The sequence below is a fragment of the Danio rerio genome, chromosome 24 (assembly GCF_052040795.2).
Source record: "Danio rerio strain M-AB ecotype USA chromosome 24, GRCz13ab, whole genome shotgun sequence".
In the NCBI taxonomy this organism is placed as follows: domain Eukaryota; kingdom Metazoa; phylum Chordata; class Actinopteri; order Cypriniformes; family Danionidae; genus Danio; species Danio rerio.
Genome location: NC_141044.1, coordinates 7,600,001 through 7,613,791, shown reverse-complemented (window position 1 = coordinate 7,613,791; position 13,791 = coordinate 7,600,001). Strand labels below are relative to the sequence as shown.

Sequence of the window (13,791 nt, the reverse complement as noted above, 5' to 3'; positions counted from 1 at the left end):
ACTGCACAGTGTGGTTCAGTCGTTGACATTGATAACCACAAGCAATAAAAACACACTCATTTGCATTCAATGCAATCTGAAAATATCACACAAACAAAAGAAGCCTGAATATGTGGTGCACCAACAGGAGGTGATTGTTTGAGGCACATTTCTCAAATACAGCTCAAAGCATCAAAAAATAAAATAGCCACATTTTTATATGCACACACTTTTAATTTTGAGTCAGCCAGCCAGTGAACTGTCTTAACCATATGAAATGAAGTGGTTCTCAGACTGGACAAGAAGCACTGCATTAAATTCCTTTTTTTTACCCTGCCATGGCTTTAAAATATAAACATTTTATTCACTCCACACTGTAAAAAATCCGTAAAAATACAGGGATACCTACCGTATAATTGTAAAGGAACTTTCTGTATTTTAATTTAACAGCAGTTTTACCCGTATTTTTGGTTACGCACTACATTGTGAGAGTGAGAATCTCAGCGTGAGAAGCAGAGAAAACATACACATACACATCATGCTATTTGCAGTCCTCAACATCACCGCATTCCTTAAAGACTGATGAAATTCTTGATTTATGCTCTTCTCTTTAATAAAAAATGACAATAGTCTTCTTCCCTGAGTCTAGCTATACCGTTTTTTAATTTTGAAATGTTTTACTTATGAGGTAATTTTTATGAAGTAAAGTTTATGAAGTACTAATATTGTATGTTTACACGCTCACAAGAAATTTGTATGTTCTATGTAATTTTGATTTTGAATGTGCATGTGATTTTTACAAAAGCTGCTAACCTGTTTGTTTCATATTCCCCGTTTATTTGTTTATAGAGTAATATATATATATATATATATATATATATATATATATATATATATATATATATATATATATATATATATATATATATATATATAGTAAATACAGAAAATAACAAAGAGAAACGATTATATAAAAATATATTCATGTAATACTTACGTTTCCTTCTGTGACATTTATTTATATTTATGTTACCTGTTTCAATTTCAGTGCTTATAGTTTTCTTCTTTTGTAATAAATTACTAAATGCAATGTTAAATAAATAGTTTTGTGTACAATGTGCTTCATTTGTTGTACTATGTTTGGAAAGCTAAATTGGCCTTATAATGACAATGTACTTTAGCAAAAATTTTATGGGTAAAATGTTTTTATAAATTTATGTTTCTTTTTAAAGTTTACTGAAGTTTCTGTATAATCACTTAACAGAAAAAAAAGTTAATTGTACTGAGGATTTACTGTAAATTTACTGGATTTTGTGTTTTTTTTTTTTTAAAGAAGGAAATGCGTAAAAAAAAAAATGGAGAATGTACTGGCCGAAAATTACCAGTACATTTTTCTGTTTTTTTACGGAAGTTTAACTGAATTTTTCGTTTACTAAAATAAGGAAATTCTGTAAAAAAAAAAAAAAAAAAAAAAAGACAGAGAAAGTGCTGGTAATTTTCTGCCAGTACATTCTTCATTTTTTACAGAATATTTTTTACAGTGCAGTATATTCAATGAAGTTTCTTTGCCAGCTACTGAGGACACTAGCATTTACACTACTCTTTTCTCATTAGTGAAGCGTTCAGTTTTTCTGCATTTTTCCATCCTTAAAATAGCAAAAGTGGATTCAGACATGCCCTTAATGCTTTTGCGCCATACTCTTTAGACTTTGCGCCTAGATCGTTAAAATAGAGCCCAATGTGTTTTTGCATAATAATCAAGTGTTGAAGTTTTAGGATTCAACTATCAAATGTGAAACCCAAGAGCTAGAGTTATTCAAGAGCTTTAAAGTATTAAAGCACCGCTTGACAGATTGTGTTTGGCAGTGAGTGGGTTAAACCAGTGGCCCCATTCCTCCTCATTACCCCCCGCCTGCTCTCTCAGACTGGTGCTCTGATGGAAGGGTCGGCTATTAATTCAGTTAGAGCCATCCAGCCTCTGATCACTGAAATGCCAAGCCAGGTATAATTTGCTGACTGCTGTTTTCAAAGGCTCTCCTCTCTCTCCAAGTCAAATTCATTTCATGGCTCACCTTCCTGTCGATTTCGCTCTCTTTCCAATCACTCCACTCTGTTTTTAGGCATTTTCAACAAATAATTCATCTTTATTCCACCCTACTTCCTAGATTTGTCTGTCTTTCTCTGTTATGCTCAGCTGTGATGGCTGTCGGCACTAATTTACAACCATGGTCAGAGTGGGTGACACGCAAAATTGTGGAGGAACTTTAAAAATGACAATTGTTAGTAGGGCTGCACAATATAGCGTTTCAGTATCGATACTGCAATGTGATCATTCCCAATAGTCACATCACAGGATATGCAATTTAGAGTTTTATCATTTCATTTATTCATTCATTTTCTTTTCACCTTAGTCCCTTTATTTACTATGGGTAGCCACAGCGGAATGAACCACCAACTTATCCAGCATATGTTTTACGCAGTGATGCAACCCATCACTGTGAAACACCCACACCCACTCATTCACACACATACACTATGGACTTTAACTCACCCAATTCATCTATAGCGCATGTCTTTGGACTGTGGGGGAAACCGGAGCACCCGGAGGGAAATCCATATTATTTGGTGGATTTGGAGGATTTATGCATATATTTTTTACCAAAAACAAAATTGTGGCTAGTGAAAATAGCAATGGCTAGTGAAAATTACTAGCCACAGTGGCTAGTGTATATTATAGCGATGGAATGTCTAAACTGTGTATTTACAAATGATGCTTCCTTTGTTTTCATTCTCCTGGTTTGTGCATGCACTAGTGGCATTTCTCTGTAAACCAATAGCATTCAGCTGCACGTCTGGCTCTGCCTTTTGATACCCTTCTATTGTGCTAAAAAGTGGTACGGTACGGTTCACTTTTTAGTACTCTTTGACAGTGGAAACAGAAAAAAAGTGTACCGAACCATACCATACCATCCCATGGAAATGGGCCATTAGTCACAATTTTAACTAGATATTTTAGTTTCTGCTGCATCCAAATGCCAATTTTGTTGAGAATGAAAGCTTTGATTTTTATTTTGTAGGAACAACTCTTTTAAGTTTGTGCATCCTGACCCGTCTGACAAATGCTGCTACATTTTTGAGGGGAATATATATATATATATATATATATATATATATATATATATATATATATATATATATATATATATATATAATATATATAACAAAAAAAATATATATATATATAAAATATCTAAATATATATATATATATATATATATATATATATATATATATATATATATATATATATATATATATATATATATATATACACACACATACAAATTTGCCCTCTCCTGTGCTTATATATGTAAAATATATATAACAAAAAAAAAAAAAAATATATATATATATATATATATATATATATATATATATATATATATATATATATAAATATCTAAATATATACATGTACACAAATACATTCTGTACCTCTACTGTCATCCAGGTCTCCATCTCTGAAGAGCTCCGACTGGGCGTCAGGAGGCGTCTGCAGCACTGCCACGCTGTTCTGATTGATGATCTTCAGCTTAAGTTTGGGTTTGGGTCGCTTGCGGCGGGTGGTCTGGACAGATAAACTCTGGAGCTGACACAATCCCGACTCAGTCAGACACACGCCATCCTGAGTGTACGTCCGCTGGAATTCTGGTGCAGGACAGAACACAGCAATAATGACTGCTTGAGTGCACTGAAACGGCTCCTCTCACACTTCAGCTATTTAAGCAACAACTGTTACACAGAACATCTGTTGCAGCAGAGAGCGATGAGCAAAACACCTACCGTTTTCCTTGACTTTTGTTAGAATCTGTGCCACCATTGGAGGTTCGCTGATCTCCACCAGCTTTGGCACTGCGGCACCTGTAACGAGATGTTGGATGCTTGACTTATTTAAGGGTTAACGCTAAGTATTCACCATCATTTGTTTAGTTATTTATTGATAAGGGGACAGTCTGGAGCCATTAAAGGCAGATTACATTAACTGCTGCTTCAATCACACGAACAGGTTGCAGCTTGATTTAAAATTCAGCCCATCTGCTTTTTTTTAATGAACCACATTTTGCTGGAACAAAGTTTCATTGACCAAAACACTCTAGTGGCCATCTGTTATAGAAAAATCAAGCATTAACATGCACATCATACGGAAATCGACAAGAGAGACATCCTGAAGCGTATTCACCTGAGGTTACAATTAGAGCATTTCTGTTCAGACGTGCAGGAAAGTTTTATGGATATCAACATATCAAATCTGCCTACTTCGTTGTAGTTTGAACAAATAAAACAAGCCATGAAATCATTCTGCAATCATGCTACACATGCCAATTTAATGTGATAACTGGAAACTCCACAACTTATACACTTGCCACATGCTACTCTTTACACACATTTATTATAGTGTTACTGGTAATTTTAGCATAATTCATTCATTCATTTTCGGCTTAGTCCCTTTATTAATCTCGGGTTGCCACAGCGGAATAAACCGCCAACTTATCCAGCCATATGTTTTTTACGCAGTGGATGGCCTTCCAGCTGCAACCCATTACTGGGAAACATCCAAACACACCCATTCACACACATAAACTACAGACGATTTAGCTTACCCAATTCAACGATACCACATGTTTTTGGACTTGTGATGGAAACCGAAGCACCCGGAGAAAACCCACATGAACATAGGGAGAACATGCAAACTAGAAATGCTAACGGACCCAGGCGAGGCTGGAACCAGCGACCTTCTGGTTGTGAGGAGATTGTGCTACCCAATTTAGCATAATGACACAGCATAACTTAACATTTCATTAACATTAACATTTAAAACACCACATGAACAGACTGTTATTGCTATTAATATGACATGCAAATAGTAAGTTATATATCAATATAAATGTGTGGATCGCGATGCTGGCTCAGCATTGTGAAGTTTGTCAGCCATCGGTGATAGACGATGGCATCGTCTATCGGCAAAACCCTACTGTCAACATCTCAAAAAATCAGTTTTGCTGTTTCGTGACACTTTAGGACATTTTACACAATTATTTATGGGAATTCAATTACAAAAAATCATTAATAGCGTTTGGTAAATCTTACCAGGTGTGGGCACGGTGTGCATTCTACACAGAGTGCAGTCAAAGCCCTCATCCGCTGCGTTCTCCACATCTTCATCGGAGTTCAGTCCCTGACATGAGCCATGAACCCATCTGCACAGCCAAAATATCAGCACATTCACAAGCAGTCAGCCATTAAAAAAGTACATCATAGGCCGATTGCCATGAATCAACACCTGCATTTATTTATATACTAATCTACAGCTCATAATACTCTTTTATCCTGCCGTTACAGCATTTGGCATGATGAAGAGCTGCCCACCTGTCACACTGCCGGCACTGTAGAATCAACTCTTCCTCTCTGTAGCTGCGCGTGCACACGGGACACACTGTGAGACTCGCACATGGGCCGCATTGTGTGTAGTTATTCTGCCACTCGCAGCGCAAGCCAGGCGACGTGGCACCACAATGAGTACACAATACACACCTGTTAGAAAACAACACAATTACACACTGATATATCCTTTATGAGGGTGTATGTTACCGCAAATATACACGCTTTTGAATGTAAACGTCTGAATCAATTCTTTCACACTCATTTTGTGGCCTTTATGTGAATGGACACACCTCTTGTTTGCACAGGCATCAACTGAACTGCCCTAAAAATAAATATTTAAATGGCTCCAATCCAAGTCGAGGTCTGACTGAACGCGTCACAATGTAATGCAAAACCAGTTCTGTTTGAACGGGGATTACGTGAGACATTACGGCAAATATGTAGGAAATCCCTTTCGATCTTGTTTGAAAACAGCTGCAAAAGATCAAGAGAGCGCTAGATGTGTGGAGAGACAGATGCAAGGAAACATATAAGGCTAACAAAAGGATAAAGAGGAAACACTGAAAATATTTAAATAGATGAAGAGAGAACTGAAGTAGAATGGCAATCTTAAATATGGCACCTGTAAAAAAAAATGTCTGGGCTAGAAAAATGCCATTAAGACAGAGAAAATAAATGGTCCAAGAACGGAGCCTTGGGGCGTAGCAGTAGCTTGATGGCACGGCTTAGACACTTTAGCTCTCCAAGACACCCAGAGGCATCGACTTAAGAGGTAAGACTCGACTACTTGGAAAAAGTGCAGCTCCTGACATGCACCGTCATTAGATTTGACCTAATGATTTGGTGGTCAAAAGCAGTGGACAGATCCAGCAAGATGAGTAACCAGATTCAAGGCTTCAACAACTGAGCAGTGAAGTTTATGCACATTTGTAAAGTTTATGCACAATCTTCATCAAGATTCTTTGGATTTACCACCTCCATCATCTTACCCCAGACTTGCTCAATAATGTTTATTTTTGGTGAAAGGGCTGGCCAATCCTGGAGCACCTTGACCTACTTTGCCTCTAGGAACTTCGATTTGGAGGCTGAAGTATGAGAAGGAGCGCTATCCTGCTGAAGAATTTGCCCTCTCCTGCGCTTTGTAATGTAATGGGCAGCACAAATGTCTTGATACCTCAGGCTGTTGATGTTGCCATCCACTCAGCAGATCCCTTGCACACCACCATACTGAATGTAACCCCAAATCATGATTGCTCCTTCACCAAAATTGACTGATTTCTGGGAGAATCTTGGGTCCATGCGGGTTCCAATAGGTCTTCTGCAGTATGATTGGAATGCAGTTCAACAGATGCTTCCCCTCTTATGCACCAAACACTTCTAAGTTTCAGTTTGTACAGACATTTATTTTATATTTTTACACTTTGTACTTTTTTCTACAACCACATACTCTATATCGAAAGTCTTTAAATAGTTTAGATAATGCTAATATTTTCTATTGCATAACTTTTCTCCAAATTTAGATTATTTTTTTATTATTTTTTTTTTTTAAGGTCACGAGTTGTTGTTTAAGCATTTCACTGCATATTATACGGTGTATGTGACAAATAAAATGTTAATTTTGACTTTGAAAGTTGGCGGCACAGTGACTCAGTGGTTAGCACTGTCACGTCACAGCAAGAAGGTCACTAGCTCGAGTCCCAGTTGGCATGTCTCTGTGGAGTTTGCATGTTTATGTGAGTTTCCTCCGGATGCTTCGGTTTCCCTCACAGTCCGAAGACATAGGTGAATTGAATAAACTGCATTAGCTGTAGTGTATGTGTGCGTGTATGATTGTGAGAGCGTATGGGTGTTTTCCAGGACTGGATTGCATCTGAAAGAGCATCCACTGCGTAAAACATATCCTGGAGTAGTTGGCAGTTCATTCCGCTGTGGCGAGCTCTGATAAATAGGAGACGAAGAAAAATGAAGGAATTTGAAAGTTTTAGATGAATGTTCGCTTCTGAAGGTTTCTGCCCAAGAAATTGTTCTTTGGTTGAAATGAATGAAAGAGTTCTGGTAGTCTAGTGTGTAGCAGAAGTGTGCTGACTAATTAAAATTGAATTGTAATCACAATTTGAAATGTTGCTATATAATATTCGCAAAAAGCTACGATATGAATGCGATAGAAATATATACATAAACATGAATATGCACCTAAGAGCAAGTCACAAGCTTGCTTACCATTTGAATGAGCACAATTTTGTTCTGCCATTGCTCAAATCAAACACATGTACCGCCCACCATTATGAAAACACAAAGTGCGGTGGAATAATCATGCAAATAAAATTCAACTACTTTTTCTTTACATCGCACAGCCCAAGTCTGTAGTTTTCTGAAAGTGCTGGGTATAGAGTGGGTTATCAGAAGTTGCCTAAATGCTGTGAAAAAGGTAATAGAAGGAACAACTGAGGCATTGGCTTGAAATGCCTTGAAGCCATATGATAGCTTTATATGAACCGTTCAAAATTTAACTTATTGTAAAAAGCTCCTCGCCACAGCAGCTCTTAAATATGGAATAAAAATGAGTCAAAAAAATGAATATACTTACAAACTTAGCAAATGAGTTTAACTACAGTAATTCACACTGAAAAAGTCATGTAGACACCAGCACTCAGACAGGACTACCTGACATGACAGAGTGTGGCACGGTATCCCTCCTGACTCTAGTAAACAAAAAATTTCAAAAACAAAAATTTTCATCTACAGCACAGACCAAGCATGTGTAAGCTGTACTTAACCTGTTGCTGCTTTTATGCGCTGATCTAAGATCAGCTTTCTCATAAAAAGCTGCATACTAGCGATGCAGAGTGCCTATGTTCGTGCTCTGGACAAGTTAATTAGAGCCCATTCATCCGTTGAGTTTTTGAGTTTGCAGTTATTCATCATTGTACAACAAAGTGTAGCGATAAAAGTGTAAATCCATTGTGCTGTCAGCTTCTCTGGCTGTAATGAAACTGTGAGAATGAGATTTAAAATGAATGACAGCTTTTTAGAGATGATTATAAAGGAAAAGCCCTTTCCTGCATTCTGCAAGCAGAAGCAGGACACAGTGGACAATAATGCATATGTGCTTCGACCTGCAGGCGTATGTGGACGAGAGTGGGATAAAACATGAATCCTGCAGGCAGTACAATATATATATATCAATATGTTGTGGGAGCTTGCAGTGCAAGACAGAAAATACTCACATTTTGATTATTTTTTAAATTCGCATTTTAAAATATTGTCGCTTCATTCAAAGATTTCACCAGCATATAGCAATGCCACACTCACAAATGCAAGTAAAATCATGTTAATTCCTGTAACGAAGCATGCTATACATCTCAGAGGCAGAAAAGCTAGTTTATGCCTTTATGACTTCAAGGGTGGATTACTGTAATGCTCGGTTTGCTGGCTGCCCAGCATCCTCTATTAACAAACTTCAGCTAGTACAAAATACAGCTGCCAGAGTTCTTACCAGGTCTAGAAAATATGATCATATCACCCCAATTTTGCCCTCCTTACACTGGCTGCCTGTTAAGTTTCGTATTGATTATAAAATATCGCTTCTTACCTATAAGGCTTTAAATAATCTAGCTCCTGTTTATCTAACCGAGCTTCTGTCTCGCTACAATCCAACCCGCTCTTTTAAATCTCAAAACTCCGGACTTCTGGTAGTACCCAGAAGAGCAAAGTCTACTAAAGGAAGTTGGGCCTTCTCATTTATGGCTCCTAAACTCTGAAATAGCCTTCCTGATAATGTCAGACACACTCTCGCAGTTCAAAACTAGGTAAAAGTTTTTGGAAGAGCTAAGTATTTTCTTTATTCTCTATTTCAAACTGGGGATACTTATCCCGAAGCCTCTAGAGATTATCCAGTGCAATTAATGCCATCCAAGACCTGTGAAAAAATTATGCCAAGGTATCCATAATCCTGGACCAGGTCATATACTGAACTGATGCTGTGGTGGTCATGGAGGAGTGGAGACCATGAGACTGATTACTAAAAGACAACAGTGACAGACGAGTCTCGGCATTGATCTCATGGGTCAGCCTGAACACCCTCCGGTGACTTAATCACACCAGCAATTCTCCACGATGGACGTCCAGAGTTCTTCAGCCTCCGACACCTAGACTGAAGCTCTGCACAGGAAGTTTGGCCAGAGGACAATGGTCATGCCCAACTGAGCCTGGTTTCTCTCTAGGTTTTTTTCCTTCACTTTCGTCAATTGGTGAAGTTTGTTCCTCGCCACTTACTTGCTTGGTTTGGGACTTGTGGAGCAGCGCATCGGTTGATTTGCTATTCAGTGTTGGGAGTTTCAGCAGTGAAAGTTAAACCACACTGAACTGAACTAAACTGAACTCTAACTCTGAAAACTGGACTGACACAGTTTCAATTTACTAAAACCTCTATGTTAAGCTGCTTTCACACAATCTGCATGGTTAAAGCCCTATATAAAATAAACATAAATTGAATTTTCCTCCATTCTCTGGCTGATGATGTTTATGAATATATCTCAACACATTCAAACGTGGCTGTCTTTCACAAAAATGAAGACATAACTGTGCTACAAAACTGGGCTGCAGTCCAAAGATGCATCTAATTTTAGAGAAGACTTGTGTGTGTGTGTGTGTGTGTGTGTGTGTGTGTATACATACCACTTGCATTTCCAGCTGCCTTTGGGTACATTCTGCAGTGGTGGATCCAGACAGTATGTATGGTAGCTAATGTCACAGTCATCACAGAGCAGCAATCGCCCGGGGTCACTGGCCTGCCCACATGCTTCACACACTGTGCACTCCAGACAGCGCCAGCCTTTACTCAGCACAACTTTTGTGATCTAAAACAGACACACACACACTTGAGTTCAGAGATCACAGGTCAAACAATAGTCTAAAGGGCAACGGAGGCTTATATATTTAGCAGACAATAATCTGGATGGATCTAAGAAACAAAAAGAACACAGCCGTCAGATGTTTTTAGGGTCAGTGGTATTTGTCAGAAGGATTTGCCTGTATTTACAGATCAATGTATGTGGGTGGTGATAAGTCAATCTAACCACATCCAAGGATGTTCACTGTCTGCTGTTCAGCATCTCTGGGGTTGAAATGGACTATTTGAGCCATATCAAAGAAGGAAGGCTTACATAAGTGTTAGAGGTCCTGTGAAATTTGTATTCTTTTTCAATTATGTTGCTTGAGAGACCAAGAAAATTATCACATAATATATATATATATATATATTCTGTGATATAGATAATGTGATAACAAAACTTTTGTCAGTTAGTGTATACTGTATATATTACTATTACAATTCATAAAGGTCTCATATAAACAAAATAGTTGAAATAAAAATTATTTTCTTTAAATCATGTGATTTAAACTATGACTTTTTCACCACATGAAATACAAAACGCTCTGCTTATTTTCATACACAGTGAATGGAGCAGAACAATTCCAAAAGAGCACCAGAAAGAAGTCCAGAAAACTGCCAGTCCTCATTATAGCATTATAACAATAGAATTGTATCATCATCTAATAACCTCGTGACATTCTAAACTCATAAGGCACTTAATCATCTATGAAAAACGAATTAAGAATTGAGAGATTTTGGAGTCTGAGCTTCTTTTGAAAGTAATTTCCCCTGAACGTTTGGGTTTAAAAACACCGTTGTAAAAGCCACAGTAAAATAATTCATTAAAATGAAGGTATTTAATGCTCTAAAGAGAGACAGTGACTTTAATAATATATTTATATATTATTAAATAATATATTTATAAATTATATAAACATATATGAATTATATAAATTATATAAACCTATATATATATATATATATATATATATATATATATATATATATATATATATATATATAACACAAATAAATAACTATATTTAAATAAAAGTGCTAGTTGTTATCATATATAAGAGCAATTCTCGTGAGCAGCTATGATTGCTAATAGTCAGCTGCTTGCACAGAGGAGAGGGTGAATGAATGAGATGTAAACAGATCTGCAAGACACCTGGCTATGACATTTGTCTATTACCAACTGAATTTAAAATGAAGTATGTGTATTGAGAACATTTATTTAATGGATACTACTAAGCTTTGCATGAGGAGAATCCATTTAAGGCTTTCGGAAAATGACTATAAATGTACATCTGAAAATTTCCCATCAGCTAAATTCTATATTAAAATGCTGCAACAAAAACAAGGATGAATGTTGATGAACTGGTTTCAGATAAGCAAAAAAACATGTTTTTCTGTAGATATTATTTAAGCAGACTTTTCAATTTTTTTTTTTTTCTCTTAATGAAGTGTTCACTAAAAACTAGTAATTTGACCAAACATCATAGGGTTAGTTTTGATTACATTTGTACTTTAATAAGTCACTTTCACTACCAACAATCTTTTTAATGCACACCGTTAAGGTTTAATGCTTTAATTGTTCTTAATCAGGCCCACACTGAATCAGTGTGTGCAAACCTCTTCACAGATTTCAAAATCTGCACAGGGAATCTACAGGATCCGTCTGGGCCTCTTATATTAAATGAAGATCAGGAAGTTTTAAACGGCATATCTCAAAGCGCCGGGAGATACCGAAAGCGCCCTGATGTATTAGTCTGTCACCACAGTCTTTCACATGATAAAAATCTCTGCTTTAGTCTATCAACATAAGGCACAGACTTTATAGGGTGCTTCATAATCCTCTTAACATTTAACGCATTACCCTCTGGGCTGTTTTCATCCAGGTCCTCTCAACGCTGACCTGTCACAGTTATCTCACGCACCATTAACCTTCGCTCCAGATAAAAGCAGCTCATAATTCACATCATTATGTCGATTGTGACTGATGGGATGGGGTTGGGGAGCCTTACCTTAATATTGACGCAGAAGGGGTGGTAGCACTGGCCGCACTGGGAGCAGGAAAGCAGTCGACCCTCGGCACCCCGACCGAAGCTCCCACACACAACACACATATCCTGGAGAAACAAGTACAGTATGATCAGACGCCCACCCGGTAACGTTAATACTCATATCCTTCTCAAAAAGAGATGAGCATGGAGATGTTTTCCCTGATCTTCAGATGCCTCGAGGTGTCGTCACATTTACAGTATTTCTGTTCAATTTGGCTCATTCCACTAGCACAATCATGAGCTCCTCATGCAAATTTTTCCTTCTGTTTACTATCAGAAGGCTGTTTGTCTTGAAAATGACTTGTGTAAGCAGTGCTTTTACAAACAGACCTTTGTTTGGACGCCTGAAATTTTACAAGTGCCCTTTAGTGCATGTTGATGACAAAAATGGGTTACAGATGCACCATTTTAGGCCCAATGTTCACTCGCTGACATACTGTCTAAAGTCATTTCCAGTCTTGCATCAGAACATTGAATCTCACGTGTGGTCTTGCATTAGTTCTAGGGGTGTAATGGATCACAACACACGGTTTGTAACACACATATCCCACAGATTAATATATATATTTTTTTACTGCTAGATTAATCCTAAATTTGTAACAATCGCAGAGAGATCCCCCTTGCGTTATTCAAATCACATGTATGAAAGCATTTAGGCTTCCCTGTAAAATATAACGATGAGAAAAGAAGCTGTGATGGGTTTTTAGGGATGTGGTGGGTTTCTTAGGTCATTAAAGGTGTTTTCTGTCACTTCTTGCTTAGCCCGCATTAATGCATTCAGTGTAAGCTTCTCAATTAATCATTAAAAAAACTTGATCTCAACAACCACACCACATAAATTCAAAATGATGGTGATTTGCATATGTTTATTAATCCTTGGAGATTCGGTCTTTAGTCTTTTGAGGTAGTTATGAAGCAACAAACAGTCAAATAACACAAAAGTACTAAGATAACAATTTATAGTTTAGATAAAACCACTGATGTTTATTTAAAAGCTTAAAATCACTTTCAAATGCATTTAATTTGATGCTCAAAAATGAAAGTTGTAGGGAGCAATTACATTATTTAACCAATAACGACAACCAGCCATCAAACATACGACACTGAATGATTCTTCAAAAATGATCCATCTAGCAATAAAACAAAGTTTTATGAGTGAATAACAGAATCATTTATTGAAAATGAGACTAAATCAAATATGGGCTGTACAAATTATAATGTTACATCTATACATTGTGTTATCAGCAACGGTATTAGTAAGAGTGAAGTTTTGCATAGAATATCTTTAGGGTATATGCAGAATCCCAAAGGAAATCTCAATACCTTTTAAAGACTTTTTAAAGACCTTCTCAGAGTATTTTTAGGCTCTGTTGCCACTTCAGGTTCTATTCAGTATCAAACCTTTAATAAAAACTTAATAAACAGTTGTTA

The 13,791-nt window shown here is 37.0% G+C and overlaps 1 protein-coding gene across 15 annotated transcripts in view; it reads right to left on the bottom strand.

Annotated features, from left to right (window-relative positions):
• kmt2ca (lysine (K)-specific methyltransferase 2Ca) overlaps positions 1–13,791 on the bottom strand; it is a 216,477-nt gene that overhangs the window by 53,583 nt on the left and 149,103 nt on the right. For all 15 annotated transcript variants that reach the window (XM_087309099.1, XM_087309103.1, XM_087309101.1 and 12 more), the window contains 6 exons: positions 12,322–12,426; positions 10,099–10,280; positions 5,407–5,571; positions 5,128–5,237; positions 3,823–3,900; positions 3,475–3,687 (listed from right to left, as the gene is read on the bottom strand). In XM_087309099.1, coding sequence (XP_087165225.1) covers positions 3,475–3,687; positions 3,823–3,900; positions 5,128–5,237; positions 5,407–5,571; positions 10,099–10,280; positions 12,322–12,426 — 853 coding nt within the window. The remainder of the gene's footprint in view (positions 1–3,474; positions 3,688–3,822; positions 3,901–5,127; positions 5,238–5,406; positions 5,572–10,098; positions 10,281–12,321; positions 12,427–13,791) is intronic.